Here is a 13,458-nt window from a genome sequence, read left to right on the forward strand (position 1 = left end):
ATTTAAAATTCTCTTTCTTACATATAAAGCCCTTAATAATCAAGCTCCATCATATATCAGAGCCCTGATTACCCCGTATGTTCCTAACAGAGCACTTCGCTCTCAGACTGCAGGTCTGCTGGTGGTTCCTAGAGTCTCTAAAAGTAGAATGGGAGGCAGATCCTTTAGCTATCAGGCTCCTCTCCTGTGGAACCAACTCCCAGTTTGGTCCGTGAGGCAGACACCCCGTCTACTTTTAAGACTAATCTTAAAACGTTCCTTTTTGACAAAGCTTCTAGTTAGATTGGGTCATGTTACCCTGAGCTACCTCTATAGTTATGCTGCTATAGGCTTAGGCTGCTGGAGGACATCAGGGTCTATTTCTCTCTCTCTCTGCTGAGTTCTCCTACTGCTCTACAATTTGCATTGTTATTATTTTAACTTTTGCAATCTACTGATGCAACCTGCTGGATTTCCTTAGATAGGAAACTTTTTGATCAATCTGTATGATTTGATTGAATTTGACTTTGTAAGGAGCCTTGAGATGACGTGCTGTGAATTGGCGCTATATAAATAAAGTTGAATTAAATAGGTGGGGAAAAAAAGCCCTTTCTGTCCTACGATCGTAAATGTGAACATTAGGAGTTTGCTGGGACTTGAACTAGAACTGTGTGATTTGGTCATATGAGACTAAGATTTAACTTTTAAAAATCCAAGGGTGTCTACTATAAAACAGAGGGTAGATATGTGACAAAGCACCTCATGCCCACTTTTAAGCACACTGAGTGATGTAGGATGCTGTGGGCCTGTTTCTCTGGAAACCATATTAACGTGCTTAGCATCAGGAATTATTTTAAATACCAGCAAGTTTTGAATAACAATCTGGTGGTGTTATTCAGAAAACCATAAATGCATAATTACTGCTGTATTTTAACAGGATAATGATCTAAAACATCCAACCCAGCAACACAGAAAATTAACACTTAACCTTATGAGATGGTTTTGCCTGTGTTTTACCCATCCCTTCCAGGGTGCTGTGATACTCATATAATGGGCTTTTTTCTGAATGCTAAACATTTCGGTCATACTATATTTACTATTTAATTACATTACTAATTTATTGCAGGGTATTACCTCTGATCTCTTCCCGGGTGTCAAACTCCCCAAACGAGACTATAACACTCTCCTGGAGGCCATTAAGGAAAACTGCCAGCTCATGAACCTTCAAGTCACCGAGTTCTTCGCTGAGAAAATCTTGCAGATCTACGAGATGATGATCGTCAGGCATGGCTTCATGCTCGTGGGCGAACCCTTTGGAGGAAAAACCTGTGCCTACCGTGTGCTGGCCGCAGCTCTTCATGACATCTTTAAAAAGGTAGGCAGCAGGCGGAGAAAGGCTGTCAGGTTTTTTATACGAAGGCAACAGAATTAGTGAAATGTTGCACAAAAGTTACATCATATAAATATTAGGGCTGGGCAACGATTAAAATATTTAATCGCGATTAATCGCCCTGATTAATCGCGATTAATCGCGATTAATCGCATTGTATTTACAAACTCCAAGAATGAATTCAAAAGTAGTGTAAAGAACACTTCTATTTTAATGTTCTGCTGCCATATGAACAAAAGTGTTGTAACATTTGTAGCACTTATCAGTAACACATATTTAGTGTAAAGCTCAACTTAAACATGTAAAACAAAAAATAGCAATAATAATAAATTAAAACTTATTGCCACTGACAGGGAATTCTCTTTATGGGGAAAAAATCTACCAAAAACAGGCAATTTCTGAGGTAACCGCAGGGAGCAGCATTACCATTTTATGTTCAATACCAAAGTTTAACTTGGCAGTGGTTACAACTAACTTGTTTCTGTCATATTCCATGCTGGAAGAACTTTAAACTGAAATGCTTGCTAACTCGATATGCTTGCGTTACTTGCGTTTATTTGACGTTAACACGCGGTTTTTTGTTGTTGCTTTCTCGCGTTCATATAGTGAATGGCAGGGAAAAACAGGCAAAAACACATGGATACTTTGAAACGAGAAGCGACTTCACCGACGGCGTCGATGCAGACCCCCCCGCTCCGCTCCGCACAAAACTTGTTCCGGCCGTCAACTCACCGCCTCGCCTAAGCTCGCTTGCGGTACCTGCGGGAAACACCGCCTTCCGCATGTCGGCTTTGTTTTTTTCCGGCCAGTATCTTTCTTCCTCTGAATCCGAGGCTTGGCTGACAGCGAGGTTATTGGCGCATTATCGCCACTTACTGTTCTGATTCAAACCCCTACACCGCAGCAACAGACCTTCACAAAATAAAAGCATGTGAGCAACATGCGTTAATGCGCGTTAAAGAAAATATCGCCGTTAATAGTCTAATGAGTTAACGCAAAATTAACGCGTTAACTTGCCCAGCCCTAATAAATATAGATTTATCTTAAGTCAAAGCAAAGCAACATATTCTCTATAAATTGTGAGAATTAATGTTCTGTGGGTTGATTAAGATTTTAAAGAAGGTTCCCAAGTCTTTCCCAAACCTTCATGTTTGGATGTATGTGTTACAATTAATATCCAAAGCTTTTCTGACAAACATTTTTCTCCTGTGAACTCATCCACCTCATAGCTGCAGACTTTGTTTAGCAGTTATCGATCTAACAGAGAGGACCAGAACCGGCTCGCTGGATTTACATGGCTAGGAGAAACGCTACATTAATCATCATCATCAACCACCTGGCTATGTCCAGCTCCACCCCCTCCACCTCATATTGTTTACGACCAGTTTGCTCTGTCTTTGTGTTCGAGCCACGGCCCGAATCTCAGTTTGAGTTTCTGCTGCCTTGACTCAGTCACACCAGGAGTAATTTCAGTATTAGCAGGAAGATTTTGTATGTGGGCCAGTTGTTCCTCGTTTTTCAGTGTTTTTGTTTTTCAGGTAAGGACGCTCTATCTCTGTTCAAACATGTCGTTACTTTAGGGTCTGATGGAGGAGAACCAGGTCCAGATCACAGTAATCAACCCCAAATCCATCACCATGGGCCAGCTGTACGGCCAGTTTGACCCCGTCTCTCATGAGTGGTCCGATGGCATCCTGGCTGTCAGCTACAGAAGCTTCGCCTCCTCCAAGGTAAAATCATCACCTCATCATATTAGCAAATAGCTGAAGCCCGAGACACAAGGTAACAAAATCAATGCTCAGGTACGCCGTAGAATCAAACCTTTACTGTATTTGATCAGAACCAAAGGTTCTACATCACTCTGTTGACTGTTACCCAGTTAACTCATTCACCAGTCATGTTTCAGATTCTGCTGTCCCTTTTTTAATGAAAGCTACAGATAATTTGCCTCAGCAGGTTGTGCAGAACAGCCTCGACCAGCTGCTCCAAAATGGCTTAATTCTGTTAACCAATTTCCACAGCTGTTAGCTGAAGGGCTAAGCTAAAGTTAGCATGTCTACTCTCAGTTTTGATATGACTCATTGATGATTAAGTCCTAAACATAGACTGACCAGGCATGACATTGTGACCACTAACAGAACAAGTGAATAACCATCTTTTAATCGTAGCTCCTGTTAAAAGCCTGGACTCGCTTGATTGTGCAATCGTTTGTTCAAATGTTATTATGAAATTACGTCTTTTAAGTCATAATGCATTGTGTGAAAAGCAATTTTCTGAACTGGACAAAAATAAATTCCGGCATAGTTCCTTCAATGGGTGGATGTTAGGTGGCAAGTGAACATTTTGTTGGCTTTGAAGCAAGAAAAATGGGCTCTGCAAGGATTTGACAACAAGGCCCAAACCGTGTTAAGATGACTGGGTCAGAACTGCAGAACTGCAGGTCTGTGGGGTGTTCCCAGTGTGCGGCGGTCTTAATCGATTAGAGTGATCCAAGGAAGAGTTGTGAAGCAGTCTCAGGATCATGGGAGGCCAAGGCTTATTGCTGTAGGTGGGGAGTAAAAACTGTGGTTTATACCAACAAATGAGCTCCTATGATTTAGACTGCTGACTTTGTTAATACTGGTCCGAATAGAAAGGTGTCAGATACACAGAACATTGCTGTTTGTTGTGTGTGAAGCTGCATAGCTGCAGATCTGTCTGGGTGCCATACATAGTGTCAACAATGATCAGATGAGCATAAGAATTGGACCAGAGAGAAATGGATGACAGTGACCTGTTCTGCTGGATCATGCAGATGGCGTGTATAGTTTACGCCACTTAACAGAGGGAACACCTGGCACCACAAAGACAGGTGGAGGCAGAGTGATGGTCTGGTCGATGTTATACTGTTAAACCCTGGGTCCTGCCATCCAAATGCATTTACTTTGACAAGTACCACCTACATTGGCATCGTTGCACATACTGTAAACGATTTCAGTGTTTTGTTTTGTTGTACTGTACTATTTCCATGAAATAGTACAGTACAACAAAACAACTGGACTTGTTTTGCGAAGTTTGAAGACGTTTCACTTCCCATCCATAAAGCTTTCTCAATTCAAATTGTCTGGAGTAATGTTGAGCTCCAAGCTTTATAGTACTGCCCAACAAAGGCTTTGTAACGGCTTAGATAGCATGCAAATTGAACCGAAACTGGTCCACGCCTCTGCAATGGGGAGTTGTTAGGCCACATGTTCGGGAATGGTTAAAGTCAGTCCAGTCAACCAGTCAGATTTCCCACGTCTCAATCCAACCCAGGACTGATGGGATGTGGCGGACAAACAAACCTAATCTATTAAGGCCGTCCTTAAAGGATCTGCTCACAACATTCTGGTACCAGACACCACAGCACAATAAAGCTCAGGGGTTCATAATTTTATGTTTGATCTGTGAATATATTCTAAAATATTGTCACGAACCAGAGACAGGAGGACCCAGTATTCAACCAGACAAGCAGAGGTTAGGTTAAAGAAGGTTTATTTTTCCAAAAACAGATGTGAGCAGAAACCAAGACAGGCAGGCAAAAATGAAGGGCAGGACAAAAACAAAGCTTGTGGTAAAAAACAGTCCAAGGCAAAAAAGCAGGCAATTTGATAAGGGAGGAAAAACACAGTACAGGGAATGCTGGCAAAACTCACCCATGGACATGGCAGAAACAAACAATGATGTGGCAGATTGCAGGGGGCAGAGGCAGGTATAAGTAAGGGGGTGATCAGGTGAATGGAGTGAAACTAATTACTGACATGGGTGGAGCTAATCGGGAACAGGGAAGTGCTTGGGAGTAAACTGAAGCCGATTGGATGGTGACTGGTGAAGGGGAGTGACAGGAAGACAAAAGAATGCTGGCAGGTGAACTGAAATTAGACTGGTGACATAAATGGTCTGAGCAGGCCAGATACACTTATAACCTAAAACAAAATCAAACACTAAGACAGAACCAAAATTAGAAACTGAACTTAAGGCAGGAGAGTAAAGTAATTAATCAAATAACAAGCAAAACACATAACCAAACCCAAATCATGACAAATATGTCTTAAAATTATTGAAAAACTAACTCTAAGGTACCAGATGTTTCACAACGACAGCCCTTTAGACTGTTTTTGAGTTCCACAGTTAAACTCTGAGTGCTCATCGCTACAGAGTTCTGTTATTAATCCTGTTAAAGTAGTTAACAGTTTACATCTAAATAAGAAAAAGATTTTGCAGGGTTCATACAGACACGTGGTGTTTGTAGGAGCAGTAGTTAGATCTCCACACAGATGGATTCAGAAAACATTTTTTCCTGTTTCAGTGTTCAGTTGACGCCTGAAGGCTGTTCAGCACTGCGTGGAAATGTTTGCCGGCGGTAAACGTTCAGGCAACGATTCTGTCAGGCAGAGTTCAGCAGCGATGAAGAATCAGTCGATGCAGCACACAGTATGATTCCTTTATAATGAGCAATTCAGAACCGAATCACACAGAGCCTGAGCACTGCTGCTGCATGCCCGCTGCATCCACCACAGCCCGCCGCCGTACGCTCTGCAGCCACACAAAGAGACGAGGCTGATGTGCAGCATCACCTCCTCCACATCAGAGCAGGGCCGCTGGATGGATTATTGTTTAAAAGAGTTGACATTTCAATTAAAAGCAAGCTGGCTGAGAGAACGGCAGCGGTGACGTCTGAACAATAGAAAACGTTTGGTTGTCTTGTTAAAATTTGAGCCTTAACAGCTTTCTTTTTTATGCCAGATCTGCAGCGAACAGGCAGGCAGTTTGCCGATTGTGCTGGAGATGATGGAAAATCATTTTCTCATCCTGTTCTTGAGTTGCTTTCAAATGAACTTGTCAGTTAAAAAGAAACTTCTTTTATAAAGTTGTCATTTCTTGCAAATCGATCTTTGTTTTAGGCACAATGAGGAGCGACGGTTCACACGGGGCAACTAAAACATGAAACAGGATCTTTCTGAATTCCTTTCCACTGCCAGGAGAAATCTTCTTCTTTTGCTTTCGCTGACTGCAGCATCTTTTCCATAACTTACGGTGTGTCTGTGTATCTGGAGTCAGAAGGAGCTACTTGGATAAAATTCCTTATGTAGACGTTTCTGTTAGATTATCATATTACAACATAATCACGCCGCTCCAGCCCCAGTGGGATGGCCCCAGTGCTTCACGCCCATTTGTTTATATTATAACCCATTAATTCAAGGTGCCGTCTTGTCGGGCAGAGAATCAACCACTTCTGTCAGCTTCTATTAAATCACATTAGGTGCGTGTTTCTGTCCGTCAGCATTCACAGGAGTTAAAGCGCGTGTTTGAAAGTCTGCACAGCCATCCCTGTTTGGGGAAACGACAACAAGTGAATGTTGTAGGATAGGCGCCATTCTCATGGGACTTTAAAGTTAACTCAGAGTGATGACTACTTTTAAAGTTCAAAAACCTCGTTCTAAACCGGGCCTATATCAGCAACAGCATTGTGGTGGAAACATGTGGTCTGTTTAATGAATATAAACTAGTTTATCACCATGTTACTCGTCATGGGCTTGGATTTCATATCAGTTTAGACTTTTCATGATTTTTTTTGGTTTTGCTTCAGGATTATTGTGGATTTTCTCTGATTTACACAAAGTCAGAATTATATGTGCAGGTTTATATATATGCATAAATCCCTCCTAATGTTTAACTAAATGTTTCAGCAAGTTGCACCTTAACCACCATCAACATGCTTATTGCACCATCCTGGCTGGATATTGGACCATTCTGTGTGGCATAATTGGCAGACCTTATTTAACTTGGTTAATTCTAACGCAGCAGGAAAACCGTCCCACACCATGATGCTGCCGCCGCCATGCTTGACAGCTGGCACTCTGTTCTGTGATTTGAAAGCCTCACTTTGATTTCTTCAAGCATGAAAAAGCTTCGCCTTTGTCTCAAACTTTTCTCTACAAGGAACTGGGGTTGTCCATGTGGGCAGTTGCAGGTTCTAGTCCAGCTTGAAGGTGTCGATTTTGGAGCACGGCTTCCTTTCTCGGTTTGAGCCTTCTCACTCTGTGGTGATGTTAAACTGTTTCAATGGTTTTGTAGCAGTTTCCATTTCATCACAGGCATGAGCCTCAGTTGTTCCTCAACATCTTAACCAAGTTCCTCCAGTCTAAGGGGAGCAGTTTGGGCAAAGTGCTGACGCTTCTAAACGCCTGAGAGCTAGTCCAGACAGTCAATCCAAACTCACATGATCGATTTAACACTATGCAGGAAATGTCAACATGTCCCAATGAATAGGACGGTCGATGTAAGCTGCAAAACATCCATCGTCTTTGTGCAAATCAGGAGCTTCTTTTGTCTCCCTGCCGGCCTTCTTCTTCTTCTGCTGCTGCTGCAAGTTTCTGATTGGTTCTCTTCAGCCCCTCCACACAGAATAGTGCGTCTTCACTTCCTGGTATGTGGAAGGCATCTTCAGGGGGGCAGACTTGTGCTTCTCACTCCTATGCTGAGCCACCAAGTACTATATCAACTAATAAACATGTATTTAAACTTTTTCTTGCTTTTAATGCTGCGAAGAGAATCTATCAGATTCACTTCAATCATGGCTCCTGACCAGAAGTTGGTCTCGTCGATTAAAACGACCAAATGACTTCAGAAGCACTTATTAAAAGCTTTAGGTAAATGTGGGGCATATATTTAAGTTTGTATGTATAATTTTTAACCCTTTGTGGTCCAAATAAAGCCAAGGAACCCTTGGTACCTCTGTGGTTGACCAGTCACTGTCGTGTAATTCATGTCACAAGCTGTACTTGTCACAAGTAAACCCTCCTACTTCCTGTCCATCAGAGTCCTGACAGGAAATGGCTGATCTTCGATGGTCCAGTCGATGCCGTGTGGATCGAGAACATGAACACAGTGCTGGATGACAACAAGAAGCTGTGTCTGATGAGTGGCGAAATTATTCAGATGTCGCCACAGATGAGCCTCATCTTTGAGCCCATGGACCTGGAAGTGGCATCTCCAGCTACGGTGGGAATCATGTTTACTGGGAACAAAGGTTTCTTCTCTGTGTGTTTCATCAGGAGGACATGTAAACAGCATCTTTTTAATTTAATTCATCACTTTTTAATTTAATTCATCACTGTCAAAAAAATCTGAGAGCAACATCCAGCGAATACAGGAGGCAAAGAACTTTGTGATTATTTTATGCATTTTAGTTTTTTCTTTAGGTGTCAAAATTCCCATTTGAGTCATTTTTGTGTTGAATTGTTCCACTTTGTGATTAGTTGTCTGGTTTCTGTCCTTTTGTGTGTCTCTGGTCAGCCAGTTCCTCTCAGAATTTGCTCTAACTTCATCCCTTTGCCTTCCCTCTTCTTGTGTCCTCTGATATCTATGAGATTTATTCTTTATTTCAGTGAATCACCTCCAACCTGATCCTGCTATGCTTCTGTCTGTGTTTCTGTCCTGCCATAACGCTGCAAATTATCACAAGCAAAGGCTTCATCAACCGCTCTGAGCTGTCAAAGTCACAGAGCACCGGGGTGAAGCAGCTCTGCATTCCTTTGAAAAACAAGCCTTTCCAACGCAGCTTACATAACCGTGCTCTTCAGTCTGTTTGTTTGTGTTGAAGCGGGAGCTCAGGCGTTTGGTTGTGATACACAGATCCCTTCAAAGGATACCTCGGTGTTTTTATTAGACATACCTGTTTTTGATTCTTTAAAGTCTGGAATCTGTTCATTTTATCAGGGTGACGCAGAGGCGGCAGAATGTTTTTCATCCATAAACTCTCTGCAGTTGGTGCACAGCAGCTTTTCTGCCCTCTTGATCTCTTCTTACTCCTTTTTTGTTTTGCTTCTCTTACTTTACGTTAAATATTCATGTTATTCTGCCACTTTCTTCTGCTGCCATATCTGGATAGCACTTTTTACTTAAACGTCTTCACCCGTTTCTCCACACGACTATTTATTTTCGTTTATGTTTGAAGCCGTGAAGTGTGCGCCGCATGACATTATTTTTTCATTATAGGCACCCTTAATGATTATTACACTGAATGCAAGATGAGCTGCAGTGCACGTCGGGATCGATGTTCAAGATTTGCATTCAGAGATGTTTACTTTCTCTCATTCTGATTGTATATTGTTAAGGCTTCAAATGAACATTCCTATAAACAAATGCAAACTTTAGGAAAGAAGAACCGAGGGTTCCCAGGTGTTTTTACCCGTGATTTCTTTTACTGGCAGGTGTCTCGCTGTGGAATGATCTACATGGAGCCCCACATGCTCGGCTGGAGACCCCTCTTGCTGTCTTGGCTCAACACGCTGCCAACTACAGTCAATGATAGGCACAAAAGCCTCATCACCGGGCTCTTTGACTGCACACTGCCCTCCTGCCTGCAGCTCATTCGAAAGGCGACCAAGGTGCTGCCGTCACAAACACGTTTAGTAAAACTGATGTTGACTCATCAAACAACGATTAGCTGTAGGATCATTTGTTTAAGTCTCAATCTGGATGAAACATTTTACCCAGTTTACCTTCTTTACAGAAAAACAAGTCACTTCAGTTGAATCATGCAGACAGATTTCCAGTCGGTTATATACATCCCAATTGGTCCTAGTTATAAAACAATGCAGTTCAGCTCAGTTTATTGTTCAAATTGGTTAAAAGGTTTTCTATGTAAGGAAACCCAGCAGGTTGCATTGAGTCCTTTCTGTTACAGTCTGTACTCTGTGCTCTGTCACACTTTCTGAGTTCAGTCAAATGTCCCAACTTTATAATGAGCTGTGGCTCTGACAGGAAGTAGTGTCGGAGGTTTCTAATTGTGTTGCCTCTCCTTGTCTGGCTGCAGGAGTTGTCCCCGACCTCCGACGCCAACCTAGTCAAGTCCCTGATGGATCTGATGGACTGCATGATGGATGAGTTTCACGACCAAGCAAAGATTAAGAGCATGAGTGAAAACAATATCTGCTCCTGGTTGGAGGTTTGTGTCCACAGAACCACACTTAGTAGTAATGACAAAAAACTGACATGCTGTAATTTGACAATGGAGCCTTATATCCTGGAAATTATCAGCTTGCTGTTTTTATGCAGAGGATTTCCAAACTACTAGAATGCCAGGTTTGATCAATAATCACAAAACTCTCACCCATAATGTGATGCATTTCCCTTTGTTGCAGTACTTTACATTCAGTTTCAGCATTCAGTCTTTGGTTGATCGCTGTCAGCATCTCTCATATTGACATGCTAATAAGACATGTCAAGTAACTAAGTAAAAAGCCTCCGGTTGTGACCACCGCACCAGTCTGCTACTCCAGTGGCGTTGTCCCAAATCTCATCCACACCTGGTGCCCTGGTGCCGGGCAGCTTCTTAACAACTTTCAACAACAACTCTCAGCCACTTCTTGTAAAAAACGTATAATTTTAACAGTGGAAAAGTATTAATAATTGATTTAATTTATTTATTTTGTAAGTCACCATGGTATAAGCAGGATAATGCCCTTCGTGTTTTCCATTATGAGAAATGAATGGACTTCGCGGAAGCAACCGTCCGACGCGAAACGGTTCACTCCTCCTCTTCGTCCATTATTTTCTGATAATGGACACCTCGTCTGGCATTATCCCTTAGATAATGTATGGTTACAGTTAGAACCTATTCACAGAGAAATCCAGGAGCCAAACATAGTAGCGTGTTCACTTTATTGCTACCCAAAGAATATCTAAATATTAGATTACTTTAATTATTAACATTTTCTCTTCTCGTCAAGCATGCCTCCTCACAGACAGAAAAGAAAAATAAAGTTTTGGGATAACTGTGTTTCTACCTCCTGCGAGGATTCTTGTGGAACAGTGCTATTATCTTCCCGCGGCACACGGCACTGATGAATGCCTTTCAACCTTCTCTGCTATGTTTCTCAGCCAGTCATTATCAAAGTGTTGAATTAATCAGCTTTTTAGCAGCAGGAGTCATCACGTGGCTGCTAAGCCTAATTTACAATCTCCACAGAATCCCTGCTGCTTTTTGTTGTTTTAGTTTTCCTTTTTGGATTGCAACAAAGACATCTCTTTCTTGTGGAGTTTGTTTCATGTCTCATGCAATAATCTGCACACTGGCCAAGGCTTTTTATTAGTGTAGACGTAGCTCTGACTAGTTATGACAAACTTTCCTTTATTTGCAGGAATGTAGCTTTTCGTCTGCTCATTAGGGAGACATAATGCTGCCCTTTCTATAGAGGTTGACTCAGTTTGCAGGTCCTAGTAAAAAAATTGATGATTATCACTATTTATTTCATTTAGTACCTTTGTGTAAGATGCTAACATAAGTATCCATCCAACGTGGACTGGTCACCAGTCCATTAAAGGGCTTAAAAATAAAATCTCCCATTTTATTACACCAAATCCAATTAATCGATTATTTTCCTCCTTTTTGTTTCACAAAATAATGGTAAAGAAATAGTTTTCAAAACTTGCCTTTATGTCAAGCATTTCATCTGGGAGTTGACCTGAATTCAAAATGCAACTAAAACAAAGCTGTTAAACGTGTTTGTAAAACAAGATGGCCGCCCTGCCGTTGTAAACAAATAAAATATAACTAAATGTTTGCTGCTAGCGGTTTTACACAATGAGCTGAGAACAGGCTTCACTTCACTTGTATAACTTCAAACTAGCTCAAAAATAAGTCAATTAATAAATTAAAGTTCCTCATATTATGGTAAAAAAGTTTCCTCTTTGCAATATTTTGACAATCTATATTTTTAAACAAACATTTAGTATTGCTAAATGTTCTCTCCATGGAAGCCAAATGAGTGCATTGGCAAAATAAAATCCAGGTTTCCTAAAATTAAATCTTAAAAAATTGTAAATTCGAAATAATCGATTAAATCGATTTATTGCTAAGCCCTAATTTGAACTCAGGAGCTTCACGCGAGGCAACAGTTTTTCATTACTAGCTTTCATTCTTTTCATAGTTCTTGTGTTGCCATGTGTCGTGATTAATTTTTAAATGTCAGTGGTTTAATCAAATAGTTCCTGTCCACCAAGAGGTTAACCTGTAGAGAAAGTTACATTCAGACCAATTGTATTTAAACATAACGTTTACAGCAGCACCTACTGGTTGATGCGGCACGTCTTAAAGCTTAATTTGAGATATATTCAATATTTTTCAGGTAGATATTCAGCATTTGGCATGTATCGATGCTGGAGGATGCTGCCCTTCTCAAAGACTCGCCTACGTAACTTCAGAGGGTCGGAGCCGTCGCTGAGTGGGTCATGTGACCTAGAACGGCGCTCTAGGTCACATGACCCACTCTAGTTCGCATCGGTCTGATCTCAGACGGCTGTAATGACAAAACAAAACTGATACGACACTTACCTGATCAGACACATCAAGCACATCAGACAAGAACTTTAGGCATCAGCGTCATCAGGTGAAGGTAAAACCGCATTAAATATTAATTAGACTGTGGCACGCCTACTGAATGAAGCAGCTCTGATGAAAGTAAAGTAAAAACTCTGATTTCTGATTTCTCTGATTCGTTTTGCCAAAGAACGTACAGTCTTTCATTTGTTAGTTTATTCTAATGTAAAAGGCTGGGCTGATGTCTGTCTTGTATCAGTAAATTAACCAACAGATTCATAACCAATAGATTATTAATTTAAAAAAAACTACGTCTGTAGTCTTCAGCATCAGCATCTTCTTTGCTTGGCCACGATTCTGTGCACAGTCAAGGAATTTCACTTTGGTCACAGAGCTCACAGCGTACAGACATTATGCAACACTATATAAACAGCAGTATGTTCATGTGTGTACGTTTTTTAGTAGTAGGTAAAGAAAAAAAAAAAGAAGAGGTTGTAAGTTTGCGAGGGAAAAAATGTGCTTAGTTTGTTTCACAGCAGAGTAGCTGACTACTCAGGCTGTGAGGTGTTCATCAGACTGATGAGACAGACCGGGGGAACAAACTGTCTCTGTAGAGGCTGGTTTCAGCAAACAGCGTTCTGTAGCACCGACCTGAGGGTGAACGTCTAAACGAGTCGTGTGCATGATGCGTGGCGTCTCCAGCGATGATAGCCGCCCCTGTCTTCGCTCTGGACCGGTCCTGAAT

General features: G+C 41.4%; 1 protein-coding gene across 1 annotated transcript in view; it reads left to right on the top strand.

The window, feature by feature from the left end:
• Positions 1–13,458, top strand: part of LOC105937031 (dynein, axonemal, heavy chain 7) — a 98,483-nt gene that overhangs the window by 35,493 nt on the left and 49,532 nt on the right. The window contains 5 exon segments of the mRNA XM_036139622.1: positions 1,106–1,354; positions 2,950–3,099; positions 8,210–8,392; positions 9,604–9,780; positions 10,209–10,340. Of these exon segments, the coding sequence (XP_035995515.1) occupies positions 1,106–1,354; positions 2,950–3,099; positions 8,210–8,392; positions 9,604–9,780; positions 10,209–10,340 (891 nt within the window).

The sequence above is a fragment of the Fundulus heteroclitus genome, chromosome 7 (assembly GCF_011125445.2).
Source record: "Fundulus heteroclitus isolate FHET01 chromosome 7, MU-UCD_Fhet_4.1, whole genome shotgun sequence".
NCBI lineage: Eukaryota > Metazoa > Chordata > Actinopteri > Cyprinodontiformes > Fundulidae > Fundulus > Fundulus heteroclitus.